Source organism: Aythya fuligula, chromosome 2 (genome assembly GCF_009819795.1).
Source record: "Aythya fuligula isolate bAytFul2 chromosome 2, bAytFul2.pri, whole genome shotgun sequence".
Lineage (NCBI taxonomy): Eukaryota > Metazoa > Chordata > Aves > Anseriformes > Anatidae > Aythya > Aythya fuligula.
The window spans coordinates 81,101,456-81,117,306 of record NC_045560.1 but is presented as its reverse complement, the minus strand read 5'-3'; the positions used below and the strand labels follow the sequence as shown (position 1 = coordinate 81,117,306).

Genomic DNA, 15,851 nt, shown 5'->3' with positions numbered 1-15,851 from the left:
GGAGCTCTGCCTGCTCCGGCGCTGCTCCGGCTTTGTTGTGTCTGCAGGCGACGCTCCGCCGGCGAAGCACCGGGGGTGAAGGGGGGTCACCAAGGGACGCGGGGAGCGCGGCCCCGACAGCCGCCTTGCGGGGACTCCCCTCGCCCCCCACTTCGCCGTCCGAGCCGTCGAGGGGCGACCCGGGCTCCTCTTTATCCGCCGGCCCCGGGTGCAGCTCCCCCCCCAAATAAAACCTTCGTTTTTCCCCTGCAGGCAGCCGGTATGAGCCCCCCCTGGGCCCGGGCTGCGTTGGCTGCTGCCCTCTTTAATTAACGGAGCCGTAATGACCCCGGAGCAGGCGGCCAAACGTAGCACGAGCAGGGAGGGAATGAGCTTTTTTACTGTACCTGCGCGCACAAAACGCCTGACACCCGCATTGTAATTAAGGAACTTGAGCCTGAGAGCGGTGTGGTAATGGCACGGGTGGACACCACCCGCTTAAATCGCCGCGTGGCTTCTCATTTATGTATTTTATTTTTTATTTCGTTTTGAAGACGCGATTCCGTGCTCGTTGCGAAGGGCAGTGCTGTGGGCAGAACTGAAAATCCCGCAGGAAAGTGTGTGATGAGGGGGGAACCGAAAAGCAGTTCGTCTCTTTCCCAAATTTAAAAAAGCAGCGGGACTCTGCGCTGTTTGTCCCCGTCGGCATCAGGAGCGGTTATTATTATTTTTTTTTTTTAACGAAAGAAGCACAAAGGCACCCAACACAAAGTCGCCACGGAGGGACCGCTTGCTCTAGAACTGATTTTGCCTCCCCAGCCCCTTCCTCTTTCGTCCTCCAACACGGAGACCGAAAAGGGAGATCAAAAATGCTTCTCTTGAACGCTCCACGGCTGGAGGTGCCAAGGCAAAAAAAAAAAAAAACAAAAACAAACAAACAAAAAAAACCCAACCCATTGAGGTCGAAGGGAAGCCGGCGGCTTGCGGAAAGGTTCCCAGTCCTCCGCAGAGATGCGCGAACTGGTGCTCAGTGGTAGCGGCAAGCGGCCGGGCAATCACTGCAAGCACTAAATACTTCCCAGCTGTACAAAAATAACAAAAAAAAAAAAGGTGAGAAAAGCGCTTTATGCTTTTTTAATGCTTTTTTTGAAAAATTATTATTATTTTTTTTTAAATTACGTGTGCCATGGAGTGGGGGTATTAAAAAAAAAAATCAACAGCAACCAAGTTGCATCCTACCGCAGGGAGCACCCCCGCAGGGTTTGCACAGCACAGCCCCAGAGCGCAAACTCGGTGCACCTGTAGGAAGCGGATGGACGGGGCTCTGCGTTTCCCTTTTCCCTGCTTTTTCGCCCCAAACCCTGCCGGGCCAGCCCCGAGGAACAGAAGGAAGGGGTTGCTGCGGCTGCCCAGCCCCGCAGCGCTCCGCCGTGCCCGTCTGCGGCCAGCTCGCACATTTTCCACCGCACCTCTGGCGACGGCGCACAAAGAGCCCTCTCTCCGCGGCAGCCCGCTTCCTCGCAGCCTGCTCCCCAGCCCCGTCCCCTCCCCAGCTCCGCGTCCATCACGAAACTCTGCCCTCGCCCCTTCCTTGTCGGAGAGGGGCCCCCCTTCCCAAAGCGACGCGCTCGGAGAGCCTGCGTCTCCCCCCTCTCGCCCTCTCTAAAAAAGGGCTCTCTCTCTGCTCAGCTGTGCCCGGCGAGGCAGCGGCTTCGCTCATTTTCGAGGCATAAAGCTAAAACGATGGGAGTAATTGGTGGGTGGAAGATCCGAAACCAACGGGAAATGTATGGGCTCGACGACCTCTGGATAACCCGGGTACCTTGGCACGAAAAGTGCAAAAATATTTACTCACCTTGAAGTTTCTAATATTTTTTTAAAGCTTTTTTATTTATTTTGTTTTTATTTCTTAAGCCATCTTTTGAGATCATTCGAGCTCCCATCCGAGGTTTAATTATAGTAAGCGGGAAGAGGATGAAGGGGAATGGGGAAATACTGATGGGAAAAAAAAAAGGGAAAAAAAAAAAAAAAGAAAAACCCAGACCCCAGGGTCAGGAAGGTGCTGGACAAAAAGGCTTTCTGTGACTCACTCACACCCTGAAATGAAGATCTGAAAAATGCTTACAAGCCCCCTCTGACTGGTTTGAAAGCGATTCCAGCAATTAGGAATTAATTCGGCATGGTCAAAAGGCAATTTCACTGCAAGTTAGATCAAGTTATCCAAACTTTTTACAGAGTTCAAGTGGTGGAAATGGGCCGCTGGGGTGGAGGTGAGCTGCAGGAAAGAAAAACAAGGAGTGTTCAGCAGAGGAAGACTAGGGGAAGCCAGGGCCAGAGGGATGGTGGGCGCATGCTAGCGCCAGAGGGTCGCTGCTGTTGTTGCTGGGGGGCAGTGCAGGGGATGCTTTTGTGTATTTCTGTCATTCAAAATGGGAGAAAGTACTAAAAAGGTGCTGGAGGTCCTAGGTAATAAAAAGGCGCGTTTTAATTAAAAAAAGGAAATCAGTGGGCTTGCCAGCCGGTGGCTCCTCCAGGTACAGTGCTGGGGGGATCCACCCTGGTTAACAGCGGGTGCCAGAGGCAGCCTGTGCGGAGGAGCAGGGCTGCCCTGGGATGATTCGTGGGGCCAGAGGCACCAGGAGGGTGGAGGGGGGACAAAACCGGGCTTTTACGCACAGGCAGGCCAGCAATAAGGCCACCTTGAGGGGGGTGGCCACCCACCCTGGCCCCGGTGGTGTGTGTGGGTGGCTGTGCTGGCCGTGGGGTGCGCCCCCAGCACGGGTCCCGGCAGGGCTCAGGCGTTGGGGTTGTTCCTCATGAGCTCCACGTCGGCGTCCACCATCTCCCTCACGAGCTCCTGCAAGGAGGAAGAAAAGTGGGTGAGGGTCCCCGCGGCAGGATGAGGAGGGGATAAGGAGCACGTTTGCTCGCATGCTTGCCCTGCTGCACCGCGGGAGTGCCGGGTCTCCCGAAACTCGCTGGGTCAAGTCGCGGCCTGTGCTGCCATGCTGGCACCTCAGCGCGAGGCACGCACTCCTTCCTAAAATGCTGACGCCTGCTGGGCCCTTTCCAGGGCAGGTTAGCAGAGTCACGGGGGATGCCCTGCGCTGCTGTGGTGGCTGCTGTCTTCCAAGCAAGAACAACAGCCCGGGGTGGCCACCGACAGTGCGGCTTCTAGGTGTGCCCAAGCAAAACTCCCCCCCCCCCCAGTGGATTGCTCTTGGAGGACACGAACCCCTGGGTAGGTACAAAGCACACCACTCACATCGAATGTGACTCTGGGCTTCCAGTTCAGCTTTTGCTTGGCTTTGGTACAATCCCCTTGAAGAAAATCCTGTGGAAAAGAAGAGAAAAACACTGCGAGAACCGTTCCCCTTCCCTGTCTGGCGCTGTGCGGGGCTGACCTCTGTGGTGCTCGTTCCCAGCCCAAAGCCCCCCCTTTGCCATAACCTGTCCCAAGGAATGAAATTCGAGCAAAAGCTTCCAGAATGAGGGAAACCTTTGCAGATCATGCTCAGTGGTTGGTGGGCATCAGGCAAGGTGTGGCACGGCCGTGCCCACACGCGCATCCCCGCCAGCTGAGCACGGCTGGAAGGGCTCTCGGGCCCGGCCACCTTCCGAGGACAAAATATTTAAGATGCAATTTTAGTGGAAGCTCATATGCCTATAAATCACCAGGAGGCAGCATCCTTTCACCAGGCTGTTTTGGAGCAAAAGAGTTACTCTTTTGTTTTTGCGTGTGCGGGGTTTGAGCTCCAGCCTCACTGCCTTGCGGTGGTGAACGTTTTGTAATAAGTTGTCGTGTTTCTTAGTCATGCTATTGAACGAGCTGTTCCAAATTCTCCCTCTCCCCCCCCTCCCCCTTCTTTAAATAACGTAAATCACAGAACAAATATGACAACTAATCTCTTCCAAATAAAAATGTGATCACAGACAGACGATGCTGAAAGACTGTTGTTAATATGGGTAACCACACGCAATGGCAGTAAACAGCCAGCTTTTGAACGCCTGCATCTTTTTTCTTCAGTGCTTTGAGCATCCACATGGAAAGAATAGTCTAAATCTCTCATAAATTAAAGTAAATTATCTTGAAACTGTTACAGAGACCAAGAGCTTGTTCATATCCACCTCGCTGTTTAATTATTCTTAAAAGTGCTACCACACCAAAACAATCCCGCAAGTAGTCATCAAAAATAACAAAATTAAGCAAGGAAAACAACTCCTTTTTCTGCATCTCTGAAGGAACAAAGGAACTGACCGAATCTTCCTGAGAAACAACCCAAGTACTTTGGTTTAACAGTTAGTTTTTGCAATTGTATGTGACAGTTTAATAAAATGTCACCTCTCTTCACTTCACTTCTCCGGAGTAGTAAACACTAAAAATGTATTGGCCTGTGTCTAGAGTAAAACAACACAAGCTTTGTTACAGGACAACAGAGCTAAGGCCAAATCCTGCTCTTGCCTTCGACTTGACGCTGGTAGCACGGCGGGGTTTCCTAAAAGATCCCCGGGCCGTGCTTCTCCCTCCTCGCCCTCTGACTGGCGGCGGGGCTGACGAGCACTTTGTGGCTGCAGGTTTTTCACCGCGCTGCTGCTGCTGCTGCTGCCTCCATTTTTCAGACGCTATCTTTTGTGCGTGTGCGGTTCAGGTCGTGCTAACTTCCAACATCACCTCATCCTGTGCAGTAAAACGTAGGAAATTCTTCTTCGTAATTGTGCTGCAGAAAGCTAGACAGCTCGCTTCCAGCAGCAGAGGAAATCCACCAAAGGAAATATTGCACTGCAGAAGGGGATGTGGAACAAACACGTCTGCTGAGGCTGTTCCAGGCAGCATTTGTAATACTTCAGCCTTTATGCCGAAAACATTTCAGTGCGCCTTCAGAAAAGAGTAAACGGATGGGTCGGAACAAAATGATGTGAAAATAAAAACGCCGCGATTTCCTTAAATTAGACTAAATGATTTCCTACTGCAGCCCTGTAATGGGTTTTTAGAAACTGCAGCAGACATTTGAGGGCAAGGCATGCAAAACCGCATCAGCCTGAGGGATCCCCCTGAGGGTCGTGTGAATATGGATTGCAAATTCTGAGTTGAAATGGGAAAGGCTCCCACTAACTTTGATAAAATTTGGATCGGGCCCTGAGGTACTCATGGAGGCATGCCTTTTATCTGGAGTTCGCTTAAATTCACATTAAATCTGTGTGTGTGTACGTGCCTGGAAACAAGGAAATCCCTCTTAAAATAAATTTCAGCATAAAAAACAATTGCCTTTTATTCAGTTCTAATTCGAGCCATTAGCTAGAAGTTGTGTTTTAATACCGCCTCATTTTAAGACATAAAAGCCCTATCATAAAACTTAGCTTCACTTTTAGAAATGCTGTGTAAGCAATAATTTTACGTCCACCATCTCCATACCAAAAACATTCTTGAAAACTGAGCCTATTTAGGATGCTGGTTTCCCATCTGAGAAGTGGACCAGGAGCTGCGTTGAATGAAGTGCTGCGTTGCCCGCTGTACATAGCTGCATTCTGCTTTCAAACAGCTTGGGAGCAGTCTTTTAGCTTTCTTGGACAAATGCTTTTTGTTAAAACAGTATCAAAAAAAAAAAAAAAAAAAAAAAAGGCTTTACCTAATTCCAGCCCTTCGTTCAAAAACATAAACACTCAGCTGCTGAATGGGGCAAATCAGGTTGGGGGGAGATTTCAAATCAGTAATAAAGTTATTTGCAGTGCTGGATTATACACAGAGATAACACAAACAACTAGTGTATTAAATCCATTTCTGTATTAAAAATGTTTTTTTTTTTTTTGTAGTTCTTCCTTAAAAAATTCACATGCTTTAAGAGTGATACAGTAAAATGCATTCTGGCATAATTTGTGAGTAAAAGAAAAAAAAAAAAGATACCAGATTTAATATATATGGTAATACAAATTCCCCATCTGACTCAGGTTAAAAGATTTTTAAGTGGCTCTCCTGCAGAAGTTTATGTACTTTTGGGAAACACTGCTTCGTAGTAAGATTCACTTGAAAATAGCGTTACGGACAAAATAACCCCTATGCACTTTTTAAAAGGTTCTCTTATGGAAGTTACTAAGTGCAGAGATAAAATGCTGTATAATACCACAGTATTAACGCTGTATTTCATCTAAATTCAAGGTTGAGTTGTATTCTTTTGAGGCAAAGTTTCAGCACTGAATGGAAATGAAGACTGGAACAAAGCTATTCCTGATTAAAGGATTGTATTGCAGTCATGTTTCCTGTATTTTTCTACAAGTAGCTCATAATATGAAAACAATAAGGTAATTACAATAAAATATTAAAAAAAGCTCCTCTTGGAACAGAATGACTGCTTGTTTATATTATTCAAGTCTTTCACTGAAACCAGAGATGCATCTGTCAGGCTTCCAAAAAAAAGAAAAAAGGAAAAAAAAAAAAAAAGAAATACACACATCAGAAAACCTCTGGCATGCTGATCCGTAAAGTGCATTGGTTCTTCAGTGTCAGGGCTTCAGTTTCTGGAGGTACAACCAGATCAGAGCGCAAAGAAAGAAGAGGTAAGCTTCTGCTGGAGAAAATCTGGATTTCTGGGGGGTGGGGGCTGTTCCTGAAAGACAGCTGGCTGCTGCTGAATCCAGGCTGCCCGGGATCCCTGCGTCCGAGGGAACGGCACCTGATGAAACAGCACCACTTCGTGTTTGGTATCCCTGCAGGACAACTTCTTTTTCCTTAGCATTGTGCTTTATGTACTGATAGGAAAACAAAGCCCTTTGACTTCATGAAGGATTTAGATACTGTGCTGGGAGTTTGCAAACCTGAAAACACTGATTAAGGCTTTCTGTTGTTTTTATTATACTCAGGTCACAAACATAAAATTAAGTCTTTGCTCTTAGTGAACGATTTCAGGAGGAACAATCCCTTATTTTCCATGCAAATACAGTTAACATAAGTGAATACTAACGATGAATTTTGCCTGGAAGCTGAGAGTTGGGAAAAACATCCAGGTAAATATTTAAAGGGAAGGAAGTTGGAAAAGACAGCAGTCAAATTCTCTGTTGCCAATGAATATGACAATAAACTCTCCTACGGTTTTATATCCACTCCACTGTCACTATAACTGTCTCTCAGAGAAAAGAATGAGATTGTTCAACATGATTTTATCTTCTCTTCTACCTTTTCTGTAAGTTAGGCTGATTAACTGTGTAGAAAATACCCCGTTATTATTAAATCTGATTTTATGACGATTCAGTTTCATTGTCCAAATGCACAGACACAAATACATGCAGGTAAGCAGGGAGAAATTTGTTACACAATGTGATAGGGCATTTTAAAATTAGGTTTTGAAGCCCTGAGACAAAAATGTAGAATATTTTAATGTAAATATCACATTTCCCAAGCTCTTGTTCTGAGTGTCATCACTACTTCTATTTTGACTCGTGCAATGATTGATCTGGTTTCACTGTGCAATGCATCACTGTCTCATTCAATTAACTTTAACTGAAAATGTAAAGCCTCAAGACAATGTGAGAAAAAGGAGATAATGTGGCCTGAAAGAAATCCAAGGTTTCCTTAATTACCACAGCTCAGCTGATTGCCTTTAAAATAGTCCTTCGTTTTAGCCAGCACCGAGAGCCAGACTTTGCTCGCTGTTACACCAGAATAAAATGCAGACCAAGTCCTCAGTAAAACACCTGCGATGGAATCGTGCCCAGCTCCATTCGCTGCGGCAGAGACAAGGCTTTACCTCTAAAAATAAACAGACTTGATCTAAGCACACAACAGTTTTACTGCATCTGAAAAGTGGCCAGGGTTACATTCACAATCAGCAAGACTGCTTGGAAGATGATTTGTTACAGCAGAGCTCCCACAAGTAAGGAGCGCAGACCCAGCTCAGCGGAGGCTCTGGCTTACGTGTTTAGTCTTGCACTCTTGCTCAAGGAGTTTTGTCAAGAAGGATTTCAAGAGTCTAGGGGCCAAAGTCTCCTGCAAACCCCGTCTGTCTTTTATTTTCCTTGTCTCTTTCTTATGACCCTTGCCTTTAAACTTTAACTTGTCCTGCTAACAGAAAAATTAATAAACATAGCTATTTAATCAGACATTAGCTTACAGCGTTGCATTTCCACCATTATATCTCAATAATTCATATATCAAGCTTTATTTGATCAGTACCCTCTTTCAAGCACCTTTTGGAGCATTTTTGGTAGGAAATTTTAATGAGGGCTGCAATAGCACACCTCAGTAACAACGTCAATATGTATTCTTGGGTATTTGCTGCAGCTCCTTGCTCAGGAAACAGCCTTGCTGCAGCGTTCACTGCCAACAAGAGACTGCATGCCCTGCTCCCTACGCAGCTCTGTTGCTGTCACCCTTATCCCCTGTCCCCCAGCGTCCACCCGTCCTTGCCACCAGGCCCCAGGACACTGTGTCCCAATGCAGATGCAAAGCTGGAGAGCAGTTGCTGCGACTTCAGCTGAGCTATTCCCAGTGCACTCAGGAAAAGTAGCAAGACCTCACTAGATGGGAGCTGTAGAGCCTGTAAATGTGCATCTCGCTGGTGCAAAATCCGATGCGGGGCTCAGCTGAGCAAGCACTGAAACCCAGGAGGAGTCCCAGAAACAAGCACTGTGTCTGCTGGGCTGCGGGCCCTACTCTGCAAGCGCAGAGAGCACTGGCTCGATTTCTTTGCGAAGTGCAGTGTTTGGTATAATATCTATAGTAACAGGAAAAAACAGTGTAATTATAAAGCAAGTGACTCCTATCACCGCAGTAAATATGAGGAGACTGGAGATAAAACACATCGATGAGCAAAGCCCGAGTCTAACGAGGAACACAGTAAACATCTTCAGGAATTTCAGAAGAGCCATAATGTGTCGCTCCGTTTTCATTTTTTCTTTCCTCTGTTCTTAGAAAAGCAAAGTTGTGGAGCAGTCAGGGTACCAGGGGAATAGAGGAATGCCAGTGAATTTGGTTTCTGATCTAAATTTGTTTTAATGCAGCATGAACAGACTGCTTTCCACTCTTGGGTCAGCAGTCTTTAACAGAAAGACAGTATTGTTTGCAAAGAACCACAGGAAAAGGCAAAAGGCAAAAGCAACCAATAGGTTGAAACTCACATATAACAAAATGTCACTTAAAATAAGAGGCATGCTTTCTCCCCAGCGTGTTTTCATGTGCAAATCCCCTCCCTATTCAGAAAGCCCCGGTTTTTAATAAAACCGTGTCGAGGGGGAAGGGAGGGGAGAAGAAAAACCAGAGGACCAGGCTGACACTGCGAGGCGCTGAGCACCTGCACTTCTGAGGGACCTCAGCAGGCTGCAAGTACCGGGCACCTTCGGGGTAAGGTCTTACCTCGGGACCCTCTGCACGCCCGCATAAGGAGCCACCACAAGCAGCACGGCCAACAAAACCCGGGCACAGTCCTTGCTTTTCCACCAGGAATCACAGGTGTTAGAGCAGCAGCTTTATCTTATCATCGTTTGATGATCTTTAATGGGACCCGCTTCCAAAGAGTTAAGGCAAATGAGCTCGGAGCGGCAATAAACATTAGGGCAATAAGAACGGCGGTGGAGATGTCTCCCTCCTCCTCCTCCTCTACGCCCCCTTCCTCCCCTCCCTCCCGCGCCTTTTCCACTTCAGTGCTGCCTATCAGCACGAACTGCAGCGGCAAAGCCAGACCTCTCTGGCAATGACAGGGGGGTGATAAGAGACGAGAAGAAAACAGCAAGCCGTCTGGCCTGCTCAGGAAGCGGGGAACCGGCGGCATCGTCCCTCGGCGGGGCCGGGAGGCGGCCGGCAGCAACGCCCCGCTCGGCTCCACCAGCTTGGGCTCTGCCGGGGCCGTGGCCACTGATAAGGCGTCGCATGGAGCCAAGCTGGCCCTGGGGCTGAGGCCTCGTGGCCAGGGCCTGGTGGCTTTGATGGCCGTGGGGCCGCGGCAGGCGGCCCGCGGAGAGCACGTGCGGGCCTCGCCGCCTCGGTGCGGAGCTGCACGGCCAAAACCCGAGCAGGGCTGAGTCCTCCTTCAAGCCTATCTGTTTGCCAAGTGAAGCCTGAGAAAGCGTCTCGGCCAGTGCTGTCCCTTGAGCCAGATAAAATTCCTCCCGAATTACAGACTGATATCCCCCACAAGCCAGTGCTGAATTTAACTCTCTTTGAATCAAGAGCAGAGCTCGCTCGGCTGGGGATCAGCAGCTCCATGGCATCCCTCAAGCCAGGCTCTGGGTGTTTTTCAGGACCAGCCCCATGGGGCAGGTCAGGGGGTGCTCCCCCAGAGCAGAGAAAACCCTGCTGCTGCAAACTGCTTTCGACTAACCTACGGATAAAGAGCTGTCCGAATAACTGGCATTTTGCACAACATGGCTTAGAAACATTTGCACATTTTCTCTTCCCAGCAGAGGTGTTGGTGAAGTTGCATACGAGCATGTTTCTTCAGGCTGCCTGGCCAGAGAGAACGTCAGTCCACGACCTTCCTATCAGTAAAAATAAGACCCTGTGAGGGTAGAGATCAGCTGCAGCATAGGAAAAGAACGGCTTCCTTCTCTTCCTGGTACCTCTGAGCCCTGATTTTGTTCACTGTTTAACTGCAGTGTGGTGCCTCTTGCTTCACTGCGGCCTGTTCTCTACTCCAACAATGCTTTTGGGAGGAAGAGTAAAATAATCATGCCTTCATCACACATGGTTTTATTGCTACACACAATTCTTATTGTTTAAGCCAAAGCACGGTACCTTTTCAAATTAATGAATGCAACTCTCACAGTTTCATTAATCAACTCTGTTTTTCTCATCACTCCCTACTTTTGCATTTTCTGCAAACATCAGGAAATCACTCCGTGTAGCTGTTAGACTTCATCTGGGTTTATTGTGCAGTAACGGCTGCCTTTCTGACTGGAAATGGAATATGGCCCCTAGGGTTAGCTGTCTTCACTGACAGGCATGTCAAGATGAACAGGAAGACTGATAACCCCACAGATTCATGCTGCAAGGCTGCTTAGTCTCTCCTCTGCTTCCAGTAAAAAATACTTCGTTTATAACAAATTACATCGGATATGTTGTTAGTAGGTTTAGTGATCACTGCCAGCTGGATACCAAAAGATAAGCAACAAACCAATAAACATTAGGACAGCAGACTTCTATTCTACCTCTAGATATTTATCTATGTACCTTTAGAGCATTAAGCAGCAATTTAGTGAATGCAGGTTTATGATTAGCAGGATATCACTACTGCATAGGATGAATTTCTCTATCTTGCAGATGACAAATTAGTGATTTTACGAACCCTAAGAACATTCATATCTCTGAAAAAATCAAGGCCTTTGTTAACATTAAAATTGTAATGTTAAGAATGTTGGAAGGGTGTGCCATTATTTTTTTCCCCAAATAATAATATTAATTTCCTCAAAAGGTCATCTTTCATCTAAAGAGCATGTCATCAGAAAACTCTAACCCACCTCTAATTTCCAGTTGCTTTCTTTGACCTATGTTCAGTGCTCATCTCACCACTCTCAAGGCTTGGCTGTGACTCAGGGTGGGCAGGAGAGATGACACTCCCTCCCTGGCATGTTGTATTGATGTTTGAACCTCTGTCACCCTGCTGCCTGTGGTAAGGCTATAGGTGAAAAGGACAGAGAGGGGATGGATACCTGTCACTTCCTGTCTTCCTCCCCAGTATGGATTAACGAGGACAAAAGAGTTAGCGTGGAGAATGGTTAGTCATTTCTCACTGTTTGAAAACCAGCTGTAAACACTCCCTCCCTTGCAGTAAGAGGGATGAAGAAGGCAGCTGTCACTTCTCTGGGCAAAGCAGCAACACACTGCCCTTTACTGCTGGTTGTTTTTCTAGAAACAGCCTCCCTCTGCATGGTCATAAACCTGACCTAATTTATGGGGCACATCACCTTCCCACCACCCCTCACCACATTCCAATTTCTCACTAAAACACCCACCAGATTTGAAAACCCGTTTGAAGACACGATATATGGGAAGAATTTAAGCCTTGAAAGGTTTAAAGGCAACTCATGAGCCAAGGCTTTGTTACCCAAGGAAAGAGACAGGATACCACGGGGCTCCTGTCTGCAAAAGTGAAGCTATCTTTGCTCAAGCACCTCTAGTTACAAAGCAAGCAATGACCCACAAAAGGGTTAAAATAAAACAAGGTAGGATAATTTCTGATTCAGAGTATGTCCCAAATGTATTCTCCAGTGTGCTTGATGGAGAAGGAAGTCCAAGCGGTGGCCTTTCACATGACATCATAAAAGCCTAATTTATCACCAGCCACCAAACATCTAGAAAATCATAACATCCTTTCAGGAAAACCATGTGCAAAATAATCAGATTTACTTTGATGAAAGCTTTAGTGCCTGAGTCCAAGTAGGACACTACAAAGAATAACCCTTTGCAGGTACTGGCGCACAACACAGCAGGTCACATTTAATGCTTCAAACTCGCTCTTTACCCATTAAAAGGCTTATGCACTTCCCGTCCATAAACAAATGTATTTCTGGCCACTGGTAAGTCCAAGCAAAGTAGCCAGGTGAATATTTCCTTAACAGATGCAAAATACACTATTGCTGCAAATACAGATGCTGTGTTCCCCACTGCCCCGTCTCACAGTCCCTTACAGGTATGTTAGGGATGCAGGCTGAGTATCAGCATAGCATCTCACAGCTTTTGAAAATTCACCTGAAAATCAAAACCTGAACGTAGCAAAGCCCTCCCAAGACACTCAGCATCATGGTGATGCTGAAGTGAGGGGGTACACTGCACCTGACAAACCCCAAAACACTTTGCCAAAGACACTTGCCTCTGTCTATACAAGGCTCTCACAGTTCTGGCTCCATAGTGGCCAGTGTCACCTGACTATCTTGTTGGAAAAATCCTGCTCGACTCCAACGAGGGATGTATCTTCATAAAATCAATTGGTCTCACACAAATAAAATCAAACAAGTCCACTTTTTGTGTTGATTACATAGACAAAACAGACCATCAAGTGATTAATGAATGGCTACAACCATCAGCTACTTGGTGGTCAGGATTTTTTTTTGTCTGTAATATAAGTCAGTGGGTGCATAGTCTCCAATAGTCATTCAGCTCACTGATCTTGCTGCTTAATAATCTGAGCCTTAGGCTCCTACTGGTCAATGGCCACAGGTTCTTCTGGTCTGACTTGAAAAATAACCAGCTTTTCCACAACATTCTTTGTAGTTTGTTGTTGCATGTTCTCTGATCTTGGTTAATAAAAATAACTTCCTATTACATTTCCTGCACACGAAAGCCTAGAAAAAAAAAATCATACTTTTTCCTATTCTATCTTTGACTTTCTCTCAAAACAAACATTCAACCTATCTCAAAATCTTCCAAGAAATAAATAAAATAAATACAGATATTTTTTTTTCTTCTTTTAGAGATAAGCCAAGCATTTTTGTTCTCTTTTGTCCTTCCCTTTCCTTGGCCATTTAATTTCTCTCATTTTCCTTGTTCTTTAAATCTTTCACATTTTGGGCTACTTTATATTTCTGCAAAATCCCATTTTTCTCCTCTCATTTTAGAATGATATTCTATCCTAATTCGGTGTCTCTTACAACTTTTCTCATTCAATCTCCTCCCATTTCTCTTTTGAGGATTATTCTCCTGTTCCACACAAACATCTTCTTAAACCTGGCTTTACTTCACCACCTCTCCTTCACTCTCAAGATACATCACCTCCCAGTGAGACTGCAGGATTTGGAAGACAATTTATATCACCACTAGCACAGCAGACGCTTGCTGACAGAGCAGAAACTTTGTTGAAATAAGTTTTAAAAAGCACAAAGATCTCCTAAAGCTTACAGTGACAGCTTCAGAAGGGGTAAAAAAGCAGATTCGTTTATTGCTATTGCAGTTCACAGTAGTTGCCTATAAACTTACACAGATTTGGCAGTGCATTCACCATATACACTTGAAAAGCATGCATAATATGCTCTGTTTCTTTCCAAAGCATCACTAAATGCAAATACCACTTCTTTAAATCTGTCCTCTCAATGACCTTCTTAGCTTAAACACCTTCAATTAAACAAGAAAGGAATTTTTGATCTGTTACCAAAAAATTCTTCATTATTTCGCCCTGCAGCAATCAAATATGAGAGAGCATTACAGAAGGGAAAAACTTAACATTTTCTAGTGGTCCTGCCCTACTTGCCAAATGCCCGTTAGTTCCACTGCTAAAGAACAAGCAGACTACTCAGAGACACACAGCAATGGGCATGGGCCTGGAATACTCCAGTGCTTTCACCTGTGTAATGTTTAAAATGTGAGATGCCTCATCCATCACTTGATTCCCTTACAAGGAAAGCGTCTCTTGAGACCATTCACACAGTAATAGTCTATTGCCAACTTTCAATACGAAAGACAGAGCTGTACCTCAGACAAGCAATCCTATTTTTCATTCACGTTTTGGCAGCACAGGGACACCAGGTAAGGGTCCCATTATACGCTGCACAAACACAAAAATGGCAGTCCTTTCTCTGAAAATCTATCAAAGTCAAACTCTGCCTCCTTGAATATTCTGTTAGAATTCTTCTGCAGCACACAGCTCTTTCTCAGCGTAGGTTAAGATAAACCTTGGGGCTGGGTTTACTTTGATATATTCCAACATAACAGGCAATATATATGAATATATAAAGCCAGGAATGACAGAATTGTCATGTACCTATTGAGAATCTTAAAAGCAGCTGAAGAAAGCCAGATAAACATCTTGGCAGCTTCACTCCACTTGTAACCTGAGCAAGACTTCAAGTGGACATAATACCATTAAGACAAAATAGAACTGTTTTACAGCAGCACTACAATGACTATGAAGGACCTGCAGAGAAGAAAGATGCAGATTTTATACAATTAAACAATCATAATGACATTACAATGGTGAGAAAACACTGCTACCTCCCCCTTTACAAAGCTGGGAGGCATTAAGATTTGGGGACCTGACCCAACACCTTGGAGGCCTATTACACCAAGGAGTCCTGTTACACCCAGGTCTATTACTGACCTGGGTGTAACAGGACTCAAGAGTTTACTGGTTTACTTGCCTTCTGTGCTCTAAAGACTAAATAGAAATAGCTTTCCAAAAGATTTTCTCTTCACATACTACATCAGAGCAAAAACTTAACATGTCAAAAAGCTGAGATCTCTGTGCAATCATGGGACACCAGAACTTCCTGTTCTATGAAAACAAACAAAAAAAAGGGTAATATAATATTCATGACAGGACTGCAAAGTTTGGCAACAGAGAATAAACAAAAATTCATTTTACTTCACTGTCATTCAAGGATTCACTCTGACTTGCAAGGCAGGACCCTGCAGCACACTGGTGCCACAGCCTACAGCAGTATTTTTTCCATTTTTCCTGATTCCATTTTCACTCCAAAAGACATCAGGCCATCAAAAACCTTTTAGAAATGCATCATCCAATGCAATTTTTGAAAAAGAAGTATGAAAGCCTTCAAACATATCACGGCAGATGCTCAACACTTTACAAACTATTACCAAGATTTACACAAATTAATAACGTGTTCTCTGTGTACTATTAGAACTACCCAAAAAGACTTCACATTCTGATGACATCCTGTTCAGCAGTGTTGCCTCCAGCATCTTGCTGCTTTACCATGCAACTGAAACAGGAAACAACCGCAAGCTTTAGTAACCAGAAAATCCCAAACCAAAATGATACTATGGATTCTAAATGAGACTTGCAATACCCTGGCACACAGTGTTTGGCAGGAAAGCTATTTATTTCTGTGGCCTCGAGGTTTGTTTTGAAAATGTAAAGACTGACATTGTTCACTGATATAAAAGAAGGATGATACTGATCTAGATGGGCTGCCTAGCAGTTTCCACTAAGAAGACC

General features: G+C 45.5%; 1 protein-coding gene across 1 annotated transcript in view; it reads right to left on the bottom strand.

Moving 5' to 3' along the window:
• Nucleotides 1-1,850: 1,850 nt before the first annotated feature.
• The window catches only part of GMDS (GDP-mannose 4,6-dehydratase), a 403,977-nt gene continuing 389,976 nt past the window's right edge, over nt 1,851-15,851 (bottom strand). The window contains exons 10-11 of the mRNA XM_032182378.1: nt 3,245-3,313; nt 1,851-2,836 (exon numbers count right to left, since the gene is read on the bottom strand). Coding sequence (XP_032038269.1) covers nt 2,774-2,836; nt 3,245-3,313 — 132 coding nt within the window. The 3' untranslated portion in view covers nt 1,851-2,773. The remainder of the gene's footprint in view (nt 2,837-3,244; nt 3,314-15,851) is intronic.